General features: G+C 37.2%; 4 protein-coding genes and 1 pseudogene across 11 annotated transcripts in view; 1 reads left to right on the top strand and 4 right to left on the bottom strand.

The window, feature by feature from the left end:
• Positions 1 to 4,620, top strand: part of LOC105451589 (protein FAM107B) — a 36,506-nt gene extending 31,886 nt beyond the window's left edge. For 4 of the 5 annotated variants that reach the window (XM_011692141.1, XM_011692143.1, XM_011692138.1 and 1 more), the window contains 3 exons: positions 270 to 429; positions 1,698 to 1,869; positions 2,288 to 4,620. In XM_011692141.1, the coding sequence (XP_011690443.1) occupies positions 270 to 429; positions 1,698 to 1,869; positions 2,288 to 2,377 (422 nt within the window). In that variant the 3' untranslated portion in view covers positions 2,378 to 4,620. The remainder of the gene's footprint in view (positions 1 to 269; positions 430 to 1,697; positions 1,870 to 2,287) is intronic. The other variant, XM_011692140.1, reaches the window with a different exon arrangement.
• A 391-nt stretch (positions 4,621 to 5,011) lies between these two features.
• On the bottom strand, positions 5,012 to 8,302 carry LOC105451587 (methionine aminopeptidase 2). The gene is made up of 6 exons (XM_011692137.1): positions 8,114 to 8,302; positions 7,425 to 7,499; positions 6,955 to 7,304; positions 6,419 to 6,823; positions 5,895 to 6,162; positions 5,012 to 5,709 (listed from the first exon to the last, which is right to left on the bottom strand). Exons 1-6 carry the CDS (start codon positions 8,256 to 8,258, stop codon positions 5,504 to 5,506), a joined length of 1,449 nt encoding a protein of 482 aa, XP_011690439.1. The 5' UTR covers positions 8,259 to 8,302; the 3' UTR covers positions 5,012 to 5,503.
• A 2,257-nt stretch (positions 8,303 to 10,559) lies between these two features.
• On the bottom strand, positions 10,560 to 13,704 carry LOC105451584 (annotated as a pseudogene).
• A 761-nt stretch (positions 13,705 to 14,465) lies between these two features.
• LOC105451585 (prostaglandin reductase 1-like) lies at positions 14,466 to 17,976 on the bottom strand. Its single transcript, XM_011692132.1, has 4 exons — positions 17,674 to 17,976; positions 15,792 to 16,083; positions 15,187 to 15,460; positions 14,466 to 14,965 (listed from the first exon to the last, which is right to left on the bottom strand). The coding sequence occupies exons 1-4, from the start codon at positions 17,777 to 17,779 to the stop codon at positions 14,624 to 14,626; spliced, it is 1,014 nt and encodes a 337-aa protein (XP_011690434.1). The 5' UTR covers positions 17,780 to 17,976; the 3' UTR covers positions 14,466 to 14,623.
• On the bottom strand, positions 14,466 to 23,067 carry LOC105451586 (prostaglandin reductase 1-like). Of its 4 annotated transcripts, none has more exons than XM_011692136.1 (6): positions 21,958 to 22,617; positions 20,256 to 20,473; positions 20,104 to 20,174; positions 19,466 to 19,739; positions 18,922 to 19,257; positions 14,466 to 14,629 (listed from the first exon to the last, which is right to left on the bottom strand). In XM_011692136.1, exons 1-6 carry the CDS (start codon positions 22,223 to 22,225, stop codon positions 14,624 to 14,626), a joined length of 1,173 nt encoding a protein of 390 aa, XP_011690438.1. In that variant the 5' UTR covers positions 22,226 to 22,617; the 3' UTR covers positions 14,466 to 14,623. The 4 variants fall into 4 exon arrangements, with proteins under 4 accessions (XP_011690438.1, XP_011690437.1, XP_011690436.1 ...); XM_011692135.1 differs by lacking the exon at positions 14,466 to 14,629 and adding an exon at positions 22,998 to 23,067 and having other exon boundaries at positions 18,827 to 19,257; positions 21,958 to 22,366; XM_011692134.1 differs by lacking the exon at positions 14,466 to 14,629 and adding an exon at positions 22,998 to 23,015 and having other exon boundaries at positions 18,827 to 19,257; positions 21,958 to 22,391.
• Between the last annotated feature and the right edge of the window lie 1,320 nt (positions 23,068 to 24,387).

Here is a 24,387-nt window from a genome sequence, read left to right as displayed (position 1 = left end):
GGTCTAACGCGTCTAATTCATTCTTTCAATACCGTGGAGAAATTGAATATTATTTATTTAATTATTTATAATACAATATTTTATCTTTAATTTCAAGATTTATCCTCTCGAATTCTTCGAAAAAGTGAAACGACTTCTTGTGTGAGGAGTGGAGATTTATTAGAGTATGAGCGATGCTCGTACGATTGTCGCGCAAATACGATGTACCATTTGAGTCTTGATCTCATTGTCAGGGGATCGTTTATCGAATTTGCATTTTTCTCTTTCAGGACGAAAAATGGCACCGGTTCTGGGCGTGCCGCCTCCGCCACCACCAGCTCCTCACATGGGACCAGACGGCCTGATCTTGCCGAGGAAACCATATAACCCTTGCCTTATCTCCACTAGTCATAAGGATCTTCACAGGGAGTTGCTCTTCAATCAGAAAATGTAAGTCGAGTCGCTTCAAAATTTTCATTCGTTAAAACGCAAAATTACTTTAAGGAAAAAATAATCTTTACGAGAATGTTTACAGTAAAACTAAATTGTAATTCTCGCAAGTTTGATAAACATTTTTCTCTTTATTCGATTTAAATAATTACGTAAAATAAAAAATAGAAACTTAGAAACGCTATTACTGTTTCTTCTCTGTCAGAATTACGGCAGAATTAATCGCAGGATGTTTTAAATTTCCTTTCTTGAGGTTTTTTAATATAAAGTTTTCTCTTAATAAATTCTTTATCTAAAGTTTCTCCGAATGTCTTACAATTCCATTATTTCTCCTACGGTGAGCTCTTTACGGGTGAGGAACTCGTTCGGGTAGACAATTTCTTTTATCCGGTCTGCGGCGAGACCGGAATTTCGAGCGCGAGAGATCCTCCCTAAAGTAAATACTTTTTACCGCTTCTCTGCCCCCCGCCCTCCCTCCCCCGCGCGAAATTAATTAATATATTAATTAATACTGCGAGAGTGGTAATATTCGCGATGAAAATGGAAAGCCGATTAGCCGCGTGTAAAAACTTCCTGATGAAAGCTGGCACTGCTGTATGTACATATTTACAACGAATTTATTTTTATCGCGCGCGCGAATCCGAGCGTGATCGAAGTATCAGATCGCGGACTAAGTCCGAGTAAGAAGTTCGCGCTTGTAAGAACGTTATTTCTCGCGCGATTACGTTTTACACGCGCTTATTCTCGATCGCGGTCAATCGAGATATAGAATCGAATGTAACGTTTCCACGTTAATTATCTCCCTGTTTACGTCTAATCAGTATATACGCGATCGCGCGCTCGTAGCGCTCTTGAGCGCACCGCACCCGCGATCCTTCACGCTTCGGTGAAATTAAGCGGTTCACGCTTACCGATTTTTACCTTGGCACGTAATTCACGCCAGTTCGCATTCACGCGTGGCTTTTCCACTTGCAGGATCGGGACAACGTAATACGGTGCGTTCCTTGTCTCGTCCGTAAAATCAACGCATCCTTATTTTTACGCGTGCAAAACTCCACGTGTTTTACGTAAAAAACTTTTGCAAATTTTTCGTACGTTCGATTTTATCTTCGATATTCATTGACTCTCTAAAACGCTTCAATTTTTATTTATTACTCACTGAAGGGGGGGGGGAGGAGATTATTATTACATAATTACAGCAGCGAAAGCCGCTCTTCTTTTTAATCGGAACGGATCCATTAAATACGGGCTTCTCTTCCTTTCTGCAGCGGCAGGAACGTCTTGAACCAGAAGAGCGAGCTGCAGCGTGCCCTGGAGAAGCAGAGGGAAGCCGCGTCGAGGAGGGAGGCCGAGAGGATCCGTGAGGAGAGTTACAAGGACGATCCCAGGACCGCCTTGCAAAGGGCGATCGAGCAGAGAGCAAGACACATTCAACTAACGGTAATCCGAGATTTAACGCGCACAATTAGCTAATCTTTTTCCTTGAAATTATATTGTACCTTTGGGTTTCTCCGATCCTGACACCTGAGTCTCCTTACATTTCCAAATCCTCGAAAAAGATTATAATCGAAAAAGGTACTCAGTTTCTCTAGATAAATTTATTTAAGCGAAATCCTAGTCCCCTTGAGGAAGATTATCGATTATTTGATATCTTAATTCCTCAGTTCCTAAGATCCTCAAACTCTGAAATCTTTAATTCGGACGATCAGATGTCTGACAATTGTTTCGTTCTATCACGAAATTACAAAAGACACGCGAAATGCAGTAATTCCCAATTGAAATGCGCAGCTGTTTATCAAGCTAAACTCCGCGTACGCGCTGGATCTATTATTAAACGAAGAATTCTCATTATTTACAGCAGGAGCAATCGCGGTCGACGACGGAGCCGCCGAGCAACCTCCTGATAACGGCGAGGGCGAAGTTAAGGCCGCGCACTGAGTCGCAGTGAAGCCGGTGAAGATCGAAGGTCGCGCAAACCCGCCCGACGTCGCGCTCACATCACCCGGGTGAAGGAGAGGCGATCCCGCTCGAACGGGCGGCTCCGCTAATTTCACCCTCCGGCGCCTTATCGATCGCAATCAGTGTACATAATATGCATACAACCCGATAGGATTTCCTTGGCACGAGGATTATTAGCGGCGTCATTTGGCGCGTGGAGAGGCGCGCGTGTGTTTTAACAGGCGTTAAGGTCTTAATAGGCGTTAAGATAACATGATGAAACGTGTAGCGTAGCGCGCGCGCGCGCAATTGGTCGCTTATCGCGAGAGCAAGATCGCCGGGGAAATCTGTCTCCGTCTGAAAAAAAGGTATTTAACGCGCCACGTCGCCGCGTCAATCGTCCGCCGTAAAATCATTCCCAAACACCAAGCGCGAAGGACCACAACCAAACGACACGCGTCGTATCTCTCGAAGATTAGTCGCTATCTTTATGACGTGTCGAGTTTAGACGTCGTAAATTACGGTGTCGTATTGCGCGTATTGCCGCGGATCAACCGCGCGGGCCCTCAAGTGGTGATTCTCGTGTGTAAACATGCGTCTCGCATATCGGGTGTTCTCGTTGTACAATACAATCAGCAACCAATCACGTGTCTTCGTATAATAGTAGATCAGCGTGTGCCGAGCTTAGCCATAGATATATAGATTTGCCGATTTGTGTATCCAATTGAAAATCGCCCTATTAATGAGGATGTGTCTCATCGCATGTGCGCGTTAACTGTTAAATTAAATTTAATTCAATTTGATTAAAGTTATATTTATAGTTAGAGTTCTTAAAAGAGATTAGTGCAGATAATTTCAGACGAAAATATTATGGTGTGAAATACGCGATTGACACACAAACGTGGATACTTTCTTATCAATATGGCGGCATTCAATTAGAGATAAGTAGGTCTGTTTTTTTTTTATAGCTGAACTGGCTACACTAATTCAGAATTTATCTTTCTTCTTCCAATGTAGAAAGAGAAAGATAAATTGCGAACTAGTGCAGCAGTTCAGCTATAGAAAACAGACCTAAAGAATACTATGGTGGAAGATAGAACATCAGCAATCTATCTATATATCTATTAGCGCTTGACGACCAATTAGTACGTCGACGCGACAACGTGATTATGTTACGGGCAATTATCGGGTAAATGCGATAATGCAGTTGTATCGCACGTATATGAATGTCGACTCGGATGTAATAACCGGCGTATTTTTTCTTACGGAGAACGGAGGAGACTTCTCCGTCGCGAGGGCATCGGCGACGCGATAAGTGCACACACAGTAGGACAGATCGACAATAGATAGTAGCGGTAGACGGCGAGATAATGCGAAAGAATTTATTCGTGGACGACGTTTGTCGGGCGTTACTCGAACGGGAGACACTCGTCTCCGCTCCGAGCCTTTGATCTTAAGCGATACTTAACATTCTCTTTAATTTGGGAATATATACAAAATTATGTCGCCAAAATCGTCGACGGCGAGTACTTGCCAAGGGTCGCTCTCGAAACATAGGGCAGCGATAATAAAATCTAACGTTTCGTTACAAGCAAAATGACACTGTTTTGCGTCGTTTAGGGTTAATCGCTGGAGCACGAATCGCGAACGCCCGGGTATCCGCGTCTCCGGACGTGGAGTCTCTTCGTGCCGAAGGCGACGATCCCTTCCCCCGCCTCTAGGAAGTCACGACGGTGTTTTCCACGATCTTCGACGCAACTTCGGGCACGGAGAAAGAGTGTATTTTGTACGAAGCTTAGATCGCTGACGGTGGCATTATTTCGTTCTCGTTTTCGGTTCAACACACGGAATAAATAAACCTGTTTACAGTAAACACATAAGAATTCGCGATTCCGGGAAAATATATGCGACGTGAAAATCGCACGATTCACCGTTAAAGTTCCCGATTTGTCGCGGTGGCTTCTGATGCCGTGATTCAGCGCAACTGTATCAACGGGAACATTTCCAGATTTGCTTATGCGAATTAAAATTACATCGTTGAATGGAAGTGATGCCATCTGAAAGTGAAAGTAGTTTCCGCTCGGAGACGAGAGACGAATAAAGTCAGGACCTCCGTGGGACCATGTGTTCTTGTACTTCTCATTACACGGCAGTGAGAGAAAAATCCGACGTCTGCCTTGCATAGTAACAATTATTATTAATCGTATTTAAGTATCGAATCGACGTTAATATTAAACTATATTTCTCATGGCTCCATTAAGTTTTTTTTTTTTTTCATTTTTGACGAATCCTGCGAAGGCGCGCAGCGAGCGTTAGGTCGAAAATAAAAATGTAAGCCGTTAAGTTTGTTATAACTTTAATTTATCAAGCGCGATCCACGCGAGGATCATATATATATATATATACATATATATATATATATATATATATATATCTCGCGCTTAAGTGCGTAAGAAAATATTATCTGTATCCCCAAACCGATAGACGAGCCACACAAATGGGAGGATACTTTCGTTTTTTCTTTCTTCTTTTGTACAGTTGTCACGTGTATGTATATGCTAAACTCTACGTTTGTCGTTTCTAACATAAACTTTAACCACTGAATATATTCAGGACCTTGAGAGATCGTCGCAATGATAAAATCTCGGATTCCAAATATATTTTATTCAACACTAAACATCAAACCCCCGTCATTTCCATTCCAACGTGTAAGGAACCAAGTAATAAAGTGGATTAAAAAAAGAACGTTGCGAGAAATATAACAGCGAGTACAGATCCTTTTTTGTCGAAGTACATGTACTAGTGAAAATAAAAAAAAAACGGGAAAATGTAAGAAACGTATATCTCTAAGCGCCACACGGTGACATCTGGCGTTCTGCAGACGTTGCCGGTGACGTTTTTGTCGTTTATGTCGAAACTCGCGGCGTCGCGACTTTACGTGGTCAAAGAAAAGAAAGATAGCAGTACATCACACTCAGAAACCACGGTCGCTAAACGTATTACAATGATTACTCTTAATCGCATCGAACACTGTGCGGAATACGCGATGCTTCGACAATGATGTTACATCGAGATTAAAATACACACCTTGAGACATCCGACAATAATTCACGGTGAAAACAACGGTCGCGACTTTTTAATAATCGTCACCGCGGGAAATAACTTCTTTACATGTGGGGCGCAGAACGAGCGTGTGCTCGAACTGAGCGGTGTAGCAGCCCTTGACGTCGACCAACGGCGGGTACGCCTCCACGGCGCCCTTCTCGCAGAGATCCTTCAGCGCCATTTGGTACTTGGTGCAGCCGACGCGGTCCAACCAGCGCTTGCAAAATGCCAAAGTACCTGAAACGCGAATTATTCGAAAATTACGAGCGTTCGAGCACCGAGATTAAATTGTTGTTATTAAAATTGGTCAGAAAGTTTTATCGTATAAATAAATTCGTAAATACGAAAAGACTTTCTGGCCAGCCTAATAATTATAGCTTTTGTAGGTCAATCAAATATTCCTTCAATTTCAGGCTTCTTACCGAAGTGCTTGTTAATAGTGTTGAGAAGAGACTTGCTGCTCTGCAATCTCAATGGCACGAAACCGGCGTCGAAACTCTTCATGTAGTGCGAGCATTCCATGTCGTCGTGGACCACGCCTCTACCGGTAGATCCGAAGGTTTCGATCGCGTAGAACTCGTTTTCCTCCATGCGAATTGCCTCGCCGCCTCTGACTATCGGCACCGTTTTCCCGGCGTGTATGCGGTAGGGTGAGATCGAGTGGCCGTTCAGATTCCTAATCGATTTTACCTGTAAAAGGTTCAGTTGATTGAATCACGATCTTTGCCGGTTTTAATACTGATTTCTCTTTTCAAATATTTTCGCGCGATTAAATGTCAAATTAAAGTTTGGACTTGCGACAGAACTGTAGGAATTTCATACATTCTCGGCTAAAATCAAGCTACTTGCTATCAAAGATAATTGGATCTCATAAATCCAAGTAAGAAAATTAAATAGGTTCAAAAGTGATATTTCGCATAAATCGCATTCTATGTATATTTCATACCTGATACGTCTTGCCGTCCAGTTCCACCTCGTACGATTCCATGACTTCCTGAATAGCGGCACCAACGTCGCACAATTGCACGTCAATACCGGCGGCCTTGATACCGGTGTTGGTGGCGTCGCGGACAGCCTCGATCAGCTTGTCGTACTTGGGATTGAACGTCAGGGTGAACGCGCAGTCGATGATACGGCCGTTGATGTGAGTGCCGAAGTCGATCTTGGTGACGTCGTCGTACTCGAGAACGGTCGGATCGCCGGCGTTCGGGGTGTAGTGGGCCGCGCAATGGTTGCGGGAGCAACCGGTCGGGAAGGCCAGTCCGGCCAGGAGGCCGTCCTCGCCTATCAACTTCCGAGCGGTCTCCTCCAGCTCGTTGCAAATCTCTATCATGGTCATTCCCGGCTTGATCTGCAAAATTAAAGAAATACATTCGCAAGACCGCGCGACTTATTATCATTTGCGCAACAGATGTAGCTCGATGTTTACTTTAAAATCTTACGTAATCTACATTTTGAGAATTAACAACTTGTTTCACATACCCATTTCATGATGTGCTTCCTCGTCTGTCGATGCGCCTCGGCCGCCTGTCTCGCCTCATTGTAAATATCATTGTGCATTCTGTCGAGGGCGCGCGCCTCCTCGCTCGTGAAGCGCATCTTCGCCATCCTGTCGTCTATCCCGGCGGAGCCGTGAACCATCACCTGCCCGACTGGAAAATTGCCGTCCGGGAATAATTCCGACACGGGAATTCTCGGCGGATCCGTCTGCTGCTTAATGCCACCCTTGTCTTTGGGTTTGCGCTTCTTCTTCTTCTTCTTCTTGGCCTCCTCGTTCTCGCCGTTGTTCTCGGTCGCCTCAGCGGTCGCCTCGGTGGTCACCTCGGCGGTGCCTAAAAATTTCAATCGAATAATTTGTTGCGGCATGAACATTTGTCGAATGCTATTTAATGTTCAATTTCAAAATCTATAATTGTAGGTACAAAAATATAGGGAAACTCCACTGACGATACCTTCGGCCACTGCGTCCTCATCCTTGGCCTTATCGTCTTCCCCTTCCGGCACATCTGCACTGGCTTCTCCAGCACCTGTACGAACATATCCATTATCAATATTTTATACGAGATCAATAATGTAATTTTTTTTATCGAAAGCTGACATATATATATATATATATATATATATATATATATATGAATTTTACAGAGTTCAAAAGTTCCACTTAGAATCAAGTTTGAAATTACAGAAAGAGAGCACTAGATATATGCTAGAGGCAAAATATGTGTTCTATTTTCCGCGACTGGCAGTATTTTCAATGTCAGACTTGTGTTCATTACGCACGTTTCGGACTTAAATAAAATTCGATAACAACAAACGCGAGGATCTTTATCATTTAACGCGGCATTTATCAATGTCGTTAACATAAATACGTTTTTTCCACGTCACATTGCACGCGGGGAAGCGACTGCCGAGAGCCTTGAAACTTGTCAAATTTATTACTCCGCATATTTAAGGGAAACGTCGCGAATGAGTTTGTGGAGCGAGCTGATCGTCCCCCGGTGACTTCGCGATCGTTGCATCGCGGCGTGACGACGAAAATCCGTTGAATCGTCAGATGCGGACCGCGTGCGGCAAAAAATCGAGGCGTGACACTCGGGGACACACGTTCGCCGTTTAAGAGCAATGCTCGTACAGAACGCACCGGCCTTCTTCTTCTTTTTTTTCTTCTTCTTCTTCTTCGACGCCTCCGCCGCCCCGGTCTTGTCCTCGACGTCGACGATCTCGTCTTTCTCCTCGTCCACGAGTTTCTCGGCGGACTTGCCGACCTCGTCCAACACGGCCGCCATTTTCGCGAATGATGAGTTGATGACCAAACAATGCAGCGGCGCGCGGAACTCCGGAGTCCGGCCGCTCTGCCCGCGACTGCGCAAATAAAAAAACGTGGGAGAATCGTGCGGAGTAAGATTACCGATCGCCAGGCGGACGGCGAACGTTTTTACCGATTATGTGATATGCAAGATGTATTAATATATACATACATACATATGTATATGTATATGATATGTATACATGTATATGTATAGTATATACATATATATATAACTTAAAATTAGAATTTTCTTATACGAACAAATAACAACATATTTTCAATTTACGAATTCAAAATTTATGTGTTTATACAGTCAAACCTCGATAATTCGAACCTCTATAACTCAAAATATGTATATATGTATATATATATATATATATATATATATATATATATATAATATATAAAATGATATAATTTAAAAAGAAGTGCCAGTGTAAAATTGAATTTAAAAACATTTATACTTTTAATTTTCCATAAGTAATATATATCTAACAATAAGATAACTTTATCATTATTATACAGTTATATTTTATAGTGATAACAGCGTTTATGACCGTTCTAGGGCAAGCCCTCTATAAGAACAATCAGAACAATTAAAAATATATAAGTACATACAGAGAAATACAAAAATATAAGGATGTACAAAATGAAAATAACAAAAATAATAAACTAATAAAAAGAGTAACATGATATAAATATGCGGGAAAAGTAAAATATATTATAGATGCAAATAAAATTTAAAAAAAGATGAAAAAAAAAGAAAAAGTTATCGACGAAAAGCAAATGAAAATTAAAGTAACGTAGTAATACTAAAAGGAGAAATAAAAATAAAATTAAAAATAATAAGCAAAGAACGTAAGATAATTAAACAGCCGCGCTCCGCCGCAGATGACAGCTAAAGAAAGAAGCAGAGAGAAACCTACTGATTGTTAAAATTATTTAACGTTTATATAATTATTTAATGCCTTTTTGCACTGTTTGCGTTAAACACTCTTTGTGCACGTTTCTAATTTCATATTTTAGCATTTCACTTAGATATTATAGTTTTGATTAGTTCATTACACAAGCATTGTGTTTTAATATACATGTTATTCGAAAATCAGTCGCGCGGTCATGTATACGCAACTTTGCCTTTCTCGATCGCAACAATATATTTTAAAACAATTTATTATTTAATTTTTTTCGAGAGAGTATGTATGTCTTTCATTAAAAAACGTATGATATTGCCAAGTTAAAAATGAGTTTTTGAGATTGCCGTCGTAATTCAAAACTTCGTTTTTTTAAATCAGCTTTAGCAAAAATTCTATAAATCACTTTATCGTTTAATTTTTTTGAAAAAGCATATATCTAGCATTAAAAAACATATAGCATTGCTGAGAGAAAGATATTTTTCGGTAATCGTCCAGCATCGCTTGTCTACACTTTCCCCGTAATGCAAAAATATTACGAAACCTTTATTTATCGTTTTTAATTCTTTTTGAGCATGCTTTACATTATTAAACGCATGGCATTGCTAATATGTATAAAGATATTTCTCGTGAATCATTTGGTATCGCCCGTTGGTATTTGAAATTTTGTCAAACATTTTATTATTCAATCATATATTCCGAAACTTTTTTATTATTGAAATGTTTACAATATTAAAATAAATTAACGTTTTTAGAATGTTAAATTGACTTCTTTTTATCGGGATTTATTATGTAATATAATTACAACAATTTTTATTGTAAAATTATTTGAATGATTACATACCATTTTATTAATATACTTATATATATACCTGGACTGTGTGATTCTTTCTTATATACTTTGATGAAAATTCAAAAACAGTATAGATACATTTGGACATATCTGGGGCTTCGTCTTTCTCGTCGATTGTCAATGCCATTGTGCATTATTTATAAAAAGCAAATATGTTTTGTCGTTTAATTCTCTTCGAGAGAATATGCGTTGCAGAGGTTGCACTAGCAAACGCATGGATAACAAAAAATATTTCTCATAGTCATGATTCATTCCGTGTCGCGCGTTGCTTAATTATTGATCGCAATTATGAAACAATATATTCTAAATTTTTTTTTGAATTTATTAGAAAAAAGAATGCTTTTTTTATTAAAGAACATATATAACATTGTTAAAAGTATTTCTATAAAATCTTTCGGTTTCTCGGCCGCGTCTCGATGTACAAAAAGCTCCGCTTTACATGTCGACTTATATTATTATAGGCAGCAATATTTCAAAACACTTTAGGGATGAATTTTTTTTGAATGCAATGTTCAAGAAAACATGTTTTGTAATGACAAGTACATGACATTGTTAAATTAAAGATATATTTTTCTTGAGAGTCGTCTAAATACTCGTATATGTATGTATCTGTCGTCGAAGTTTCGCATTTCTACATTTGATCTACATGCATATAATATATGTGTGGAATGTATTGACTTGATCGTAGAAGGCTTTTATTTCCTTTTTATAAAATTAAATACTTAATTTTACAATCTTTCAATATATGAGAACTGCAAATGCAGTTGGAATTACAATCGGACAGTTGTAGAATGATTGAATATATATATATATATATATATATATATATATATATATTTATTAGTTATATACATTCTTACAAAAAACCAATATACTTAATATTGGAAATTACTTATTTTGAGGATTGGTCATCTTTTAATATTTATTCAATAACTATTACCTTCCAGTATTAAACTTCTATAAGAGCGTACATAATATACTCGTATATCTAATGTAGACCTGCAACCACCTGCAACCATCGGTAAGCGATTGCCCAGATGTAGATCGATGTTAACGTCTACACCTGAACGATCGCTTTACCGATGTGCTCGCCACGCAGTACGTCGATGAAAGCACGGAACATGTTCTCAAAGCCATTGGTTACAGTCTCGCGGCAAGAGAGCTTGCCATCACGAATGAGCTGCAGGTTCTTATCCATAATTTTTTCGTTCCAACAATTCGTCCTGTATGGAACGATAAAGCCCGTCACCTGATTGCTGCAAGTAGGCAATTTAGTGAATATCATGGGTTGTAGGATCGTGGACTTGGGCAAGGACCAGGAGTTCACATCGCTCGAGATGCTGATGCCCACGGCCACCTTCTGGCCGATCTTTATGCTATCTATGACATCGCTAGAAATTTCCCCGCCGACCTGTAAAGTTAATTAACGTGAATTAAATCTCAATAGTTAAGGGGAGAGGACAGTATGTTTTAATCAGTTTTTAATGGATTTTTTTAACGCAGAAACAATTCTATCAAAAATGTATTGAAGAAGTTAAAGATTGAAAAATAACAATTACAATTAATTTATACCCAATATGATTTAATTGATCGAGAAAAAGACGTGATATCTTATCAATGCGCACATTATCGAAGTAGTAATCCACGCCTTGAGGAAAGATCTTTTTTAGATTGGTCACAATCTGCGGCCCTGTAAAGTCCTTGTAATTGATGACGTAATCGAAATGTAGTTCCTCAAGCCACTTGCACTTTTTCTCGGAACCGCATATACCGATAACAGTCATACCCAAATACTTGGCAAGCTGTCCTACATGCGAACCGATTGCACCAGCGGCTCCGCTGATGATGATTGTCTCGCCGCGTTGCGGTTTGCATAACTCCGACAAGCCAAAATATGCTATGTTGCTGTAAATAAGAAAAAAGGAACTTTATGTAAATAGTTTATTTACTGTATACCGTTTTCTTCTTGTGTTATTGACTACAGAAATATATATTTAAGTATGTTTAATAAAAAAAAAAAATTTTTTTTTATCATAATTGGGCATATACGTATATTCTAATAACTGCATGTTGCCGGTTTATGATTCACGTACATAATCTACACAAAGTTCAAATGCAAATCAGCGTCGAGACAAATAAAAAGTATATTTATTCTGTGTCGCCTTTTAAATTTTACATGTTATTTTTTTCCATGAAACAATAAGCAAGCGAACGTAATTGCAGAGCGATCGCGTAAATATGTTTGTGAAAATCTTTACCCCGGCATTCCCAGCACGCCTAGGGCAAGGGACGACGGCAGGTCGCCTATATCCGGCAAAATGTACGTTGGCTGAAATGTCCCCACATAGCGTTAGATATTCATAATTAAAATGTTCGAAATCATATTTCTATTATTCCACATATATAATATTTACTATTATCTGGGCCGGGTCTTTGGCGGTCGGATCGACGATCGTGTGCGTTCTCCAGCCCAGATATCCTACGATCCTTTTGCCGACCCGGAAATCCGAATTCCTAGATTCTATGATCTTGGCGACCTGGCTGCCGATCATCGTAGTTCCAATCGGGAATCTTTTCACATAATTTCTTATATATGAGTCCACAGAAAAAAATTCAGCTTCCACGAGATATTCTAAAAAAAAAAAATATTTTTGATTACGGTGCGATTAATCACACAGTCAATTCCAGCGACTAAAGATTTTCCATTGACCAAATGCTGCCAGTGGCTTATGGTCAATCACAACTGCATGTTGTGCAATACATCATCTATAATAGTCGTGTTCGGGAAGCATACTATTAGCACTATTGCGCCATTCTGTTCTTGTTTTAATGAAAAAGATAACAATAAAAATAAATTAAATGACGTATAATAGTGCTGATAGCTCGCATGCAACTTTTCTCTCCCACTGAACAAAAAAGAGACATGTTAAATGGCGTAAGAAGTTTAAACATAAAAAAGACAAATTTGAGAGATAAACAAAGAAGTATTTTAATTATTTATTTACTTTTAATATAATCCTTACCGCGTAGCTTAGGATGACTTCCAAGTCTTCCAATATATAAAATCATCTTTCGTCTTACATTCTTTACTTGACAATTACAATTACTTATAATTTACATTATGATAAACGAAAAAATATTATATAATATAAAATTTGTTAATATAACAAATAAACCACTGCCTTTCTAATTTTTTGCTTACGAAACAATGCTTGTGAAAAGATATAGGAATTAAAGAGCAATTGGATAATCACGCGTATAATTACACATATTTATTAAATAACGCGCTTATCGACGCTTTCATATGTTCGTACAATGTTTGTAATTTTGTGTCATTTTTTCCTACCTCCATTTCTTAACGACCGCAGCTCCTCTTCCACCAATCGTAGATCCGTCGGATTTGGTTCGTTAACAAAATAATTTGCTATTACGTATTTCCTCGCCTTCATCTTGCGGGATTGCGTCGAAAACTATCGGATCCAAAAGCCCTTCGAGTTTGGTCTTGTCGCTGATTTTACCTGCACCGTTATCGCGAAGAGGATGACTAACGGCGGACGTGATATAGCAATTGGTCGTGATAAAGCGACAAGGGTTCCACGATGACAGCTCACGCTGCACTGCTTTGAACATGCACTTGATCGTCTTTACATGAACCGTTTAAAGCTCACGCTCACTTATCAAATAAGTTTTTCCTTAAAGAAAAGATAAGCAGACTGATCAAATTTCTTCAGAATTGTATCCGGTAATTTATGAATCAAACAGTTTGAATTATTATATCTTATTAACAAGATTCTCTGCAAGAACAGGCGCTATAATATGAAAGCTTTGGACGGAGTTATTGCACTAATAATGCAATAGAATGCGATTAAAGAGTTAATTTATTTTCATCAAAAATGCAAATTGTGTAATACAACGCTACATATAATTGTACCATATTTATCGAAGAAGAATTCTTATCAATCAGAACGTGACTTAAACGTGACGTGGAAATTCGGTAGATCTGCAGATGTACAATGCACGTATAATATATGTATGAACGGCCGTTTTCTTTTTGCAATACGCAATTAAAAGTTACAGATAATCTCAACAAATCTCTAATAATCAAATAAAAATAGTAGACTCTATGAAGCATTAATACAATTCACGTTTAAATTAATTCGTTCTAGTTCGCATTACAAAATTTATGCGCCCTACATCATACCTATAATGCAATTCAAATTCATTATAATTATATACAGACATTGCGGCACTTAATTGCTGCGCCGAACTTTGAATTGGAAATCGAAAAGGTCGTTTCGTATAAGCAAACCCAAAATCTCTCCAATGGAAAAGAAGAAATACTTACAAAAAATAATTCACACACAATTCACGTTTTTAAAATATTTGAACAATATTTCTAAACCCATGATACTATATATAATTTTGCAGCAATATTTATAAAATATTACACAAAAATGATAAAAAAATATACGTAATATTAACGTTTAAAAAAATAGGTAGTAGTTGATATGGTTCTTCTTAATTGTTTTGTAAGGATATATACGGAGTGTATATCGCAACGTCGATCGACGTTGACGTCTACGCCTGGACGATCGCTTTGCCGACGTTCTTGCCGCGCAGCATGTTGATGAAGGCATCGAATATATTCTCGAAGCCTTTGGTCACGGTCTCGCGATAACGGAGCTTGCCCTCGCGAATCAATCGCAGATTATACACAATTCCCTCGTTCCAACGATCCGCCCAGCGTGGAACGACAAAGCCCTCCATCTTCAATTGGTTGAACACCATCACGGGTTGCAGGATCGTGGACTTGGGCAAGCTCGAGGAGTTCGCGTTATAGCTCGAGATGCTGCCACACACGGATACCCGGCCGAACAGCTTCATCTGGTACATAACATCGCTAGAAATATCCCCGCCGACCTGTAAAGTTAATTAACGCGAATTAGGCCACAATAGTTAATCACAGAGAGAAGATATATGAATAATATCTTATGCAATAGTGTTTCAAATGGATTTTTCAAAGCCGAAAAAATTCTGTCAAGATGAGCGTGCTGTAGAAGATAAAGGTTGAAAATCAATGATTTATACGCGATGCGATTTAATTGATCAAAAAAATAACGCGATATCTTATCAATGCGCACATTATCGAAGTAGCAATCCACGCCTTGCGGAGCGGCTTTGCGTAAACTGGCCGCGACCGGCATGGTCTTGTAATTGATGGCGGAGTCGAAACCCAGTTCCTCAGTGAGCCACTTGCACTTCTCGTCGGAGCCGCATATACCGATCACAGTCATACCCAGATCTTTGGCAATCTGGCCCACGTGCGAGCCGACCGCACCAGCGGCTCCGCTGATGACGATTGTCTCGCCGGATTTCGGTTTGCATATCTCCAGCAAGCCGAAATACGCCGTGTTGCTGTAAATAAAACAAAGAGAGCTTCGTATGAATAATTTATTATTGTATCTATCTTTTTTTTTGTGTTATTGACTACAGAAATAGATACTTATCTCTAATGGCAATATCTAATTTAATAACTGCAATGCATTGAACCGGTTTATGTTAATTTACATAATCTACACAAGGCTCAAAGTTTAAATGCAAGTCAGCATTGCGACAAATGAAGAATAAATTTATTTTGTATCGTAGCGCCTTTTAAATTTTACTTGTCTCTTTTTCCGTGAAACGATAAACTAGTGCACGCCACTATATAGGGCAATCGTGTGAGCAGGTTTGCGAAAATCTTTACCCCGGCATTCCCAGCACCCCTAGAGCAAGGGACGACGGCAGATCGCCTATGTCCGGCAAAATGTATGGTGATTGCTGGAATGTCGCGTCTTTGGCGGTCTTTTCATTGACGATCGTGTGCGTTCTCCAGCCCAGGTTTCCAACGACCCTTTTGCCGACCGGAAAATCCGGATTCTTAGATTCTATGATCTTGGCGACCTGACTGCCGATCATCGTGGTCCCAAGCGGGAATCTTTCCACGTACACTCTCATGTATGGGTCCACAGAAAAGTACTCAGCTTGCACGAGATATTCTAAAAGAGAAATAAATATTTATTTTTTCAAAAAGTAATTTATTGACTTATTATAAAATTAATTTAATGTCGATAATGAAAAGAGCCAATAACAGAGAATATTAAAAATTTTCAATTTATCTTTAGCAAATTAACAAATTCCTATTATGATAGGAATTTATGACAGTCATGGTTATATAATATATAATAATATATTATCTATAATGGTTGCGTTCGAGGAGCGTACTATTAGCACTATCGCGCCATTCTGTTCTTGTGTTTAATGAAAAAGATAACGATGAAAATAAAATAACATATAGGTAATATAATGCTGATAGAGCGCAAGCTTTGCTCTGCCATTGGACAAAAAAATGAGACAAGATAAATGGTGTGAGAAGTTGAAACATAAAAAAGGCATGTTTAAGAAACAAGCAGTTAAATAAATTTTTCATTTTTTTTTATATGAATATGAATTTATACTAATGTAATATATAATTTATGTTAACATAACAAATAAATCACTGTCTTCCTAATTTTTTCTCAAAGGGTCCATTTATAATCAACATTGGTTGTTACACAAAATAATTGATCTTAAGACTGAATGACGTTTTGCGCAACTGTTGCGTAAAATCAAAATGTTTTTAATTTTTTTTGTCCAAAATGCTTGTTTCATAAATTATTTAATTATTTTGGGAATGATAGTGTTGCATAAATTTGATAATTGAAGGGGCCCATTTACGACCAATCATTTTGCTAAAAATTGCTTGTTGCACAAAATGATTAATCGTGAATAGGACTAATTAATGGTTTGCGCAACTGTTACGTAAAATCAAAACCTTCCTGATATTTTTTTTAGCAAAAAATGAGCAACGCTTGTTAAGCAAATTATTTAATTGTTTTGTGAATGATGGTGTTGCATAAATTTTTTTACTTAAAATCTGACAAAGTGTACTATAATGCTTAATAAATAATTAGTTTTCAGTGTATGGGTATAGAAATTATACCTCAGGCTTTAACACTGGCTTAGTGACTTTACAAATTGTGATTCTTATACTAGCTAAATTTCAAAAAGAAATTTGATCAATAAAAAAGAAAGAAATGTCGAATGCTCCATTTGCGCGAAGTTATGCATTATCAGAAGCAGCGCTCACTAATAAATCTTTCAAATGTTTGTAAATGTAGCACGTTTTTACCACTCTTCTATCCAAAATTATTTACGTTTCCTTTTTGAAGCCTTTTCGGAACTACAATGCAAATATTAAAGCTACGTAAGCTTCAATATAGTGTTATCTTTATTTTAGTATTTATATTAATTTAAATAATGCTGTAACTAGTACGAAACAAACACCATTAACAATTAACTGTACAAAACTAAATTTTGCGCAATAAAACGTCAGCGTGTGTAGAATTTTATGTTACGCAAATATTTTTTGCGCAAAATAATTGATCGTGAATGGACCCCTTTACGGAACGATGCTCGCGGAGAGATACAGGAAGAAGCAATTGGATAATCACGCGTGTATAATATAATCATACCTATTTGAAATAACGCGCTCATCGACGCCTTATATGCTCGCACAATGTTTGTAATTTTGTGTTATTTTTCCCTACCTCCATTCTGCAACGGCGGCAGCTCCTCTTCCACCAATTTTAAATCCGTCGGCTTCGCTTCATTAACGAAATGATTCACTATTACGTATTTTCTCGCCTTCACCATTTTGCAAGATTACGTCGAAAACTTTTGGATCTAAAGGTGAACTCTTCGAGTTCGGTCTCGTTTGCTGATTATAACCACCGTTATCGTCACCGTTATCGCGAAGGGGACGACTAATGATGGTCGTGATAAGCAACAATGGTTCCACGATGACAGCTCGTGCTACACTGCTTGAATATGCTCTCGGGTCGTCTTTACATTCACATTCTACATGACTCGTTTACTGAAACCACGTGTTCGCGCTCACGTATCAAGTAGCTCTCCCTCTTAAAGAAAGGATAAGCAGACCGATCGAAGTTCTTCAGAATCCGTCATCCGATAATTTAGGAACTAAACAGTTTAAATTATCATATCTTATTAACAATATTCTGCAAGACGAACGCTATAATGAAATCTTTAAACGGAGTTATTGCAAAAACAATGCAATAGAATGCAATTAAGAGTTAATTTATTTTTATCGAAAATGCAAATTGTGTAATACACCACTACACATAATTATATAACTATATTTATCGGAGAAGAATTCTTATCAATTAGAATGCGACTTAAACGTGGAAGTTTGGCGGATCAGATATACAGTGCATATATAATAATGTATAAACGGCCGTGTCCTTCTCAGGGTATGCAATTAAAAGTTATACGAATAATTTCAACGGTTCCTTAAAATAATCATATAAAAATAGAAGACTCTATTATATTGTGAAGCATAAATACATTCCACTTTTAAAATAATTTGCCTAGTCGGTCTCACAAAATTTATGCTATATCATACCTATCGTGCAACTCAAACTTATTGTAATTATGTACAGACATTGCGGGACTTAATTATCACGTCAAACTTTGAATTGGAAATTGGAAAAGTAGTTTTATATACGCGAACCCAAAATCTCTCCAGTAAAGAAGAAATACTTACAAAAAATAATTCACGCACGGTTTATGTTTTTAAAATGTATTTAAACAATATTTATAAAATCATGGTACTGTATATATAATATATTGTGTAATATTTACAAAATATTATGCAAAAATAATCAAAAAATATACATAATATTAACATTTAAAAAAAATAGATTTAATGGTTCTTCTTGAATGTATACCGCAACGCCGATCGACATTGACGTTTATAGATGTCCAGGTGTACACACCTGGACGATCGCTTTGCCGACGTTCTTGCCGCGCAGCATGCCGATGAAGGCATCGAACATGTTCTCGAAGCCTTTGGTCACGGTCTCGCGATAACGGAGCTTGCCCTTGCGAATCAACTGCAGATTGTGCATAATTCCTTCGTGCCAACGATCCGCCCAGCGTGTAACGATAAAGCCCTCCATCTTCATTTCGTTGTACACCATCACAGGTTGCAGGATCGTAGACTTAGGCAAGGACGAGGGGTTCGCGTCGTAGCTTGAGATGCTGCCGCACACGGCTATCCGGCCGAACGGCCTCATCTGGTACATGACCACGCCAGAAATATCCCCGCCGACCTGTAAAGTTAATGAACGCTGTGGATTAGATCTTAATAGCTAAGCACAGGAGAGAAAAATGATATGTTTCAATCTGTTTCAAATTGAATTTTCAACGCGGAAAAAATTCTATCAAGAATATATTAAAGAAAATAAAGGTTAAAAAGTAATAATTTATAGGCGATACGATTTAATTGATCGAAATAAGATACGATATATTAGTGCGTACATTATCGAAGTAGCAATCTACGCCTTGCGGAGCGGCTTTGCGTAGACTGGCCGCGACCGGCATGGTCTTGTAATTGATGGCGGAATCGAAACCCAGTTCCTCAGTGAGCCACTTGCACTTCTCGTCGGAGCCGCATAAACCGATCACAGTCATACCCAGATCTTTGGCAATCTGGCCCACGTGCGAGCCGACCGCACCAGCGGCTCCGCTGATGACGATTGTCTCGCCGGATTTCGGTTTGCATATCTCCAGCAAGCCGAAATACGCCGTGTTGCTGTAAAAGAGAAAGAGAACTTCGTGTAAATAGTTTATATACTGTATATATCTTTTTTTCTTGTGTTAACTGCAAAAATATATACTCAATTATCTCTAATAAATGAAAAATGTATTTTTATCACAATTGGGCATATACATATATTCTAATAACTGTATGTTGCCAACTTCATGATTCACGTACATAATCTACACAAAGTTCAAAGTTTAAATGCAAGTCAGCGTCGCGACAAATAAAAAGTATATTTATTCTGTGTCGCCTCTTAAATTTTACACGTTATTTTTTTCCACGAAACGATAAGCAAGCGCACGTAATTGCAGAGCGATCGCGTAAATATCGCGTATATGTTTGTAAAAATCTTTACCCTGGCATTCCCAGCACGCCTAGGGCAAGGGACGACGGCAGGTCGCCTATGTCCGGCAAAATGTACGTTGGCTGAAATGTCCCCACATAGCGTTAGATATTTATAAAATGTTCGATTCCATTGTTCCATATATATATATATATAGTATTTACTAGTATTTGGGTCGCGTCTTTGACGGCCGGATTGACGATCGTGTGCGTTCTCCAGCCTAGGGATCCTACAATCCTTTTGCCGACCGGAAAATCCGGATTCTTAGATTCTATGATCTTTGCGACCTGACTGCCGATCATTGTGATCCCACGCGGGAATCTTTGCACGTACGGTCTCATGTATGGGTCCACAGAAAGATACTCAGCTTCCACGAGATATTCTAAAAAAAAAAAGAAAATATATATACAATATTGTATCAAAAAGTAATTTATTGTGACAGATAAAATTAATATCGATATTGAAAAGAGCTAACAATACCGATTTATAATTTATAATTTAATTATTAATATTAGCTTATATTTCAAGCCAAGAACACTATAACGTATATTTTTAATAATGTATATTGTATGATACATATTTTTATTTTTATTTTTTAGATGTTAATTATACCCTATTCTTGATCCATACTGTAGCCCTGACAGTGAATGGCGTTAATACTTCAAAACTTAATTAATTATGATTCAACGGAAATATATTCAAATTTATTTTTCACACGTAGAATTATTTACATATTTTGCATAATCACGGTTCAGAAAAATTGTATATTATGACAGAAAATGTTAAAAGACGAAATTAGCAAGCAATTCGCTAGCAGCTTTATCTTTGTGTATTTGCTATACTAATCCACTATCTATTACAAAATAAAACAATTCGTTCATTTATCAAGACTTAATACTGCATTAATATTTATATGCAAATTATATCTTGCCAATGTGCTAATGCGGAAAAAAGACATATAAGTTGAACACTTTTATGTTTCGTTCAATGAAATGTTTATACTATTTTCTTTTAACACAAGTCATTGTACAAGCATCGTTATCGTGCCGCGCAGCGAAATATATGATTTGTCATTGTGTTTATCCGCTTCATAAATCGAAAGTTAAACATTTATATCTTTAAAATTTAAATCTATAAATATTGGAAATCGACAGTACACTCTGCAGTAATATAAACTAATCAATAAAATATAAAAAAAAGATACTTGAAAATTATCTAATCACGACCGGATAACAAACGATAAAAATTCACAATTTGCAATAGACTGATAAAGTTGTAATATGAAGGATTCATTTGATAACCGTAAATAAAATATCTAAAAGCAAAAATTTTAAAAAAAATTAAGAATTTATCTACAATAAATGTATGAATTTCTATTCTGATACGGACATGACTTTGTAACGTATCATCTATAATACTTGTGTTCGAGAAGCGTATCCCATTTTGTTCTTGCGGACATTTATTTAGTGGAAAAGATAAGGATAAAAATAAAATACATAATAGCGCTGATAGCGCGCATGCAAATGTCTCACTTCTCTCCCACTGGCGAAAAAAAAGAGAAAAAATATAGATAGCTAAGAAGTTCAGGTATAAAAAAAAACATTTCATAATCATAAAGATAGAAGGTGTATATATTATACGATTTATACAATATATGTATATGAATATAACATATAACAAATAAACCATTGTTTTTCTCTTTTTTTTTTACAGAACAATGCTGGCGGAGAGATTCAGGAGGGGCAACTGAATAGTCACGCGTGTATTCTCGAATCTCCTATTTGAAATAACGCGCTTATCGACGCTCTTATATGCTCGCACGATGTTTGTGACGTTATATCATGATGTTATATAATTTTCTCCTACCTCCATTCTGCAATGGCGGCAGCTCCTCTTCCACCAGTTTTAGATCCGTCGACTTCGCTTCGCCCACGAAATGATTCACCACTACGTACTTCCTCGCCTTCACCATCTCGCGGGATTGCGTCGAAAACTTTCGGATACAAGGGCCCGTTGAGTTCGGTCTCGTTGCTGTGATTTCGCCGGCGTTATCGCGAAGGGAATGAGTAATGACGGTCGTGATAAAGCGACAATGATTCCACGACGACAACTCGCGCTGCACTACTTTGAACATGTTGTCCAGGATAGTTTTTATCGAACACACGAGCTGCTTAATATACGCGTATGCGTGGTATAACGTTCAGGTATAATGAGCGTATATCAAGCAGATTCTTCTTGTAGAGGGAGCAAGCAAGCCGACAAAGCTCTTCAAAACCTGTTATCTGGTAATTTATAGGAAACTGAACAGAAATTATTCGAATTATCACATCTTATCGACAATGTTTCTGCAAGACGAGCTCTGTAACGAAAGCTTTGGAATTATTACACTAACGCAACAAGAATGCGATTAAGAGTTAATATATTTTCATTGAAACTGCAGTTATATAATACAACGCTACACATAATTGTACCATATTTATTGGAGAAGAATTCCTGCCAATCAGAAACCTACATTAGAAGTTTGGCGGACAATATAATATGTACAGTTCATTTATATATATGAATGTTCTTCTCGTGATACTCAATTACACGTTATAAATAATCTCAACGGGTCCCTAAAATAATTATATAAAAAAAGAATATCTCTATCGAGCACTAATCCATTTCACGTTTCTAATAATTCGTTGTGGTTCGCTTCACAAAATTTATGCGCGCTACATCAGATCTACCGTGCAATTCGAACTCGTCGTCAATTATATACAGACATTGCGAGATTTGCCACGCCAAACTTTGAATTGGAAATTGGGGAGGTAATTTTGTATACGCAAATATAAAATCTCTCAGTAAAAAAGAAAAAATCTTTAAGAATTCAATATCATGTGATAAAGTCCCGCCGACTCATTTACCTATTTTGTTTTGCAGTGACTTCGTGGAGCGATAACGAAATCGCGACTGAAGTCCACAATCCATGTAATAACATTGACATCCGTACTTCAATATCGGAAATCTAAACGCTTGTATCTAATCTACAGGCTCGCCTACTTTTTTAAGGCAAAAACACAATAGCGCGATCAATGTCAAATCCACCACTTTGATCCGAATTATATCTTCTAATTTCGACTTATAAATACTTTATGGTCATGCAGTTTATTTTTATTTTTCTTCTACAACCTAGTTTAAAAATCAAATACAATTATTGAATTAACACAATGAAACAATTATTAAATTTTACAAATCGTAATGCTCAGCATTGTACGATATTAATTTACCGATATTAATATAACGAAGGCACTTCTCATGCCTTGCATTGCAGTCTGAAAAATAATAATCATTATATTCTTACAAAAAATTCTAATACTACTAAAAAAAACTTGATGTAATTCGATGTTATGTTACATCAGATATAATATTCCCTGAAATTTTTCGAAATTCAGCATCGTACGTCGCTTTATGGAGTTTCGGAGAATTATAAATGCAATCAAAATTACAAAATTGATCGGACAGTTGTAGAATGATTAATATTCAATATAACTTGCAGTATTAAATTTGATTTCTGTAAAGATCGATAAGTTATCGATCTTTACAGAATACTGCAAGTTACTTATATTGAATATTAAAAGCACTGTTGATATTTTAATTAAATACTTAATTAATTACTACACCTTCTAATATTAAATTTCCGTAAGGTATCAGGAGACGCGGTAGCATCTCCCGCAAGTATATTTTTTCACTAAATGACGATCAGTAGGCGTTTTTGTACTTAATTAACAGAAAACGCTACAGTGTATCCTTTACCGGACGGATAACGATTCTGTAGGAATAAATTATTATTTCTTTTAATTATATGGATAATATCGGTAAATTCCTAATCCGTGGAAAATAGACCTTAAAAATGTAAAAAAACCGCCAAGTATATTTTTTAACGTTTTTACCTCGAAAAAAATTGTATCAGATTTAAAAAAATGAGACCTTTGTATCATCTTAAACATATTTATAATATGACTTAAAAAAAAACTGTTGTTAAATTATAAAAATTAAATTATAAAAAAACTTAAGTGGCATTATCTTCAATATATAACAATCACGCAAAATTATTTTTTTTTTAATATACCCCGAAAAAAACTATTGTATTAAATTAAACAAATAAAATCCAAGTTGTATTATCTCTAATGTACACATGATTTTAAAAAAATTTAATTTAATAAATTAAAAATATAATATTACCAAAAAGAAGTGAAATCAAAATATTATTTCAAATATATTTATTGTAATTAAATTAAAAACTAAAAAAAATAA

This window comes from Wasmannia auropunctata, unplaced genomic scaffold (assembly GCF_000956235.1).
Source record: "Wasmannia auropunctata unplaced genomic scaffold, wasmannia.A_1.0 LD336049.1, whole genome shotgun sequence".
Lineage (NCBI taxonomy): Eukaryota > Metazoa > Arthropoda > Insecta > Hymenoptera > Formicidae > Wasmannia > Wasmannia auropunctata.
The sequence above is the reverse complement of the archived record's forward strand: the minus strand, read 5'-3'. Positions and strand labels throughout refer to the sequence as shown.

Coding starts and splice junctions, on each gene's coding strand:
- LOC105451587 (XM_011692137.1), bottom strand. CDS start 8,258: ATGGCGGCCGTGTTGGACGAGGTCGGCAAGTCCGCCGAGAAACTCGTG. Junction 7,500..8,113: donor AAAAAAGAAGAAGAAGGCCG/GTGCGTTCTGTA, acceptor ATGTTCGTACAG/GTGCTGGAGAAGCCAGTGCA. Junction 7,305..7,424: donor TGAGGACGCAGTGGCCGAAG/GTATCGTCAGTG, acceptor TGAAATTTTTAG/GCACCGCCGAGGTGACCACC.
- LOC105451585 (XM_011692132.1), bottom strand. CDS start 17,779: ATGGTGAAGGCGAGAAAATACGTAATAGTGAATCATTTCGTTAATGAA. Junction 16,084..17,673: donor GCCGCCGTTGCAGAATGGAG/GTAGGGAAAAAT, acceptor TTTCTCTTTTAG/AATATCTCGTGCAAGCTGAG. Junction 15,461..15,791: donor GGGGTGCTGGGAATGCCGGG/GTAAAGATTTTC, acceptor TTTTATTTACAG/CAACACGGCGTATTTCGGCT.
- LOC105451586 (XM_011692135.1), bottom strand. CDS start 22,225: ATGTTCAAAGTAGTGCAGCGCGAGTTGTCGTCGTGGAATCATTGTCGC. Junction 20,474..21,957: donor GCCGCCATTGCAGAATGGAG/GTAGGAGAAAAT, acceptor TTTTTTTTTTAG/AATATCTCGTGGAAGCTGAG. Junction 19,740..20,103: donor GGCGTGCTGGGAATGCCAGG/GTAAAGATTTTT, acceptor TCTCTTTTACAG/CAACACGGCGTATTTCGGCT.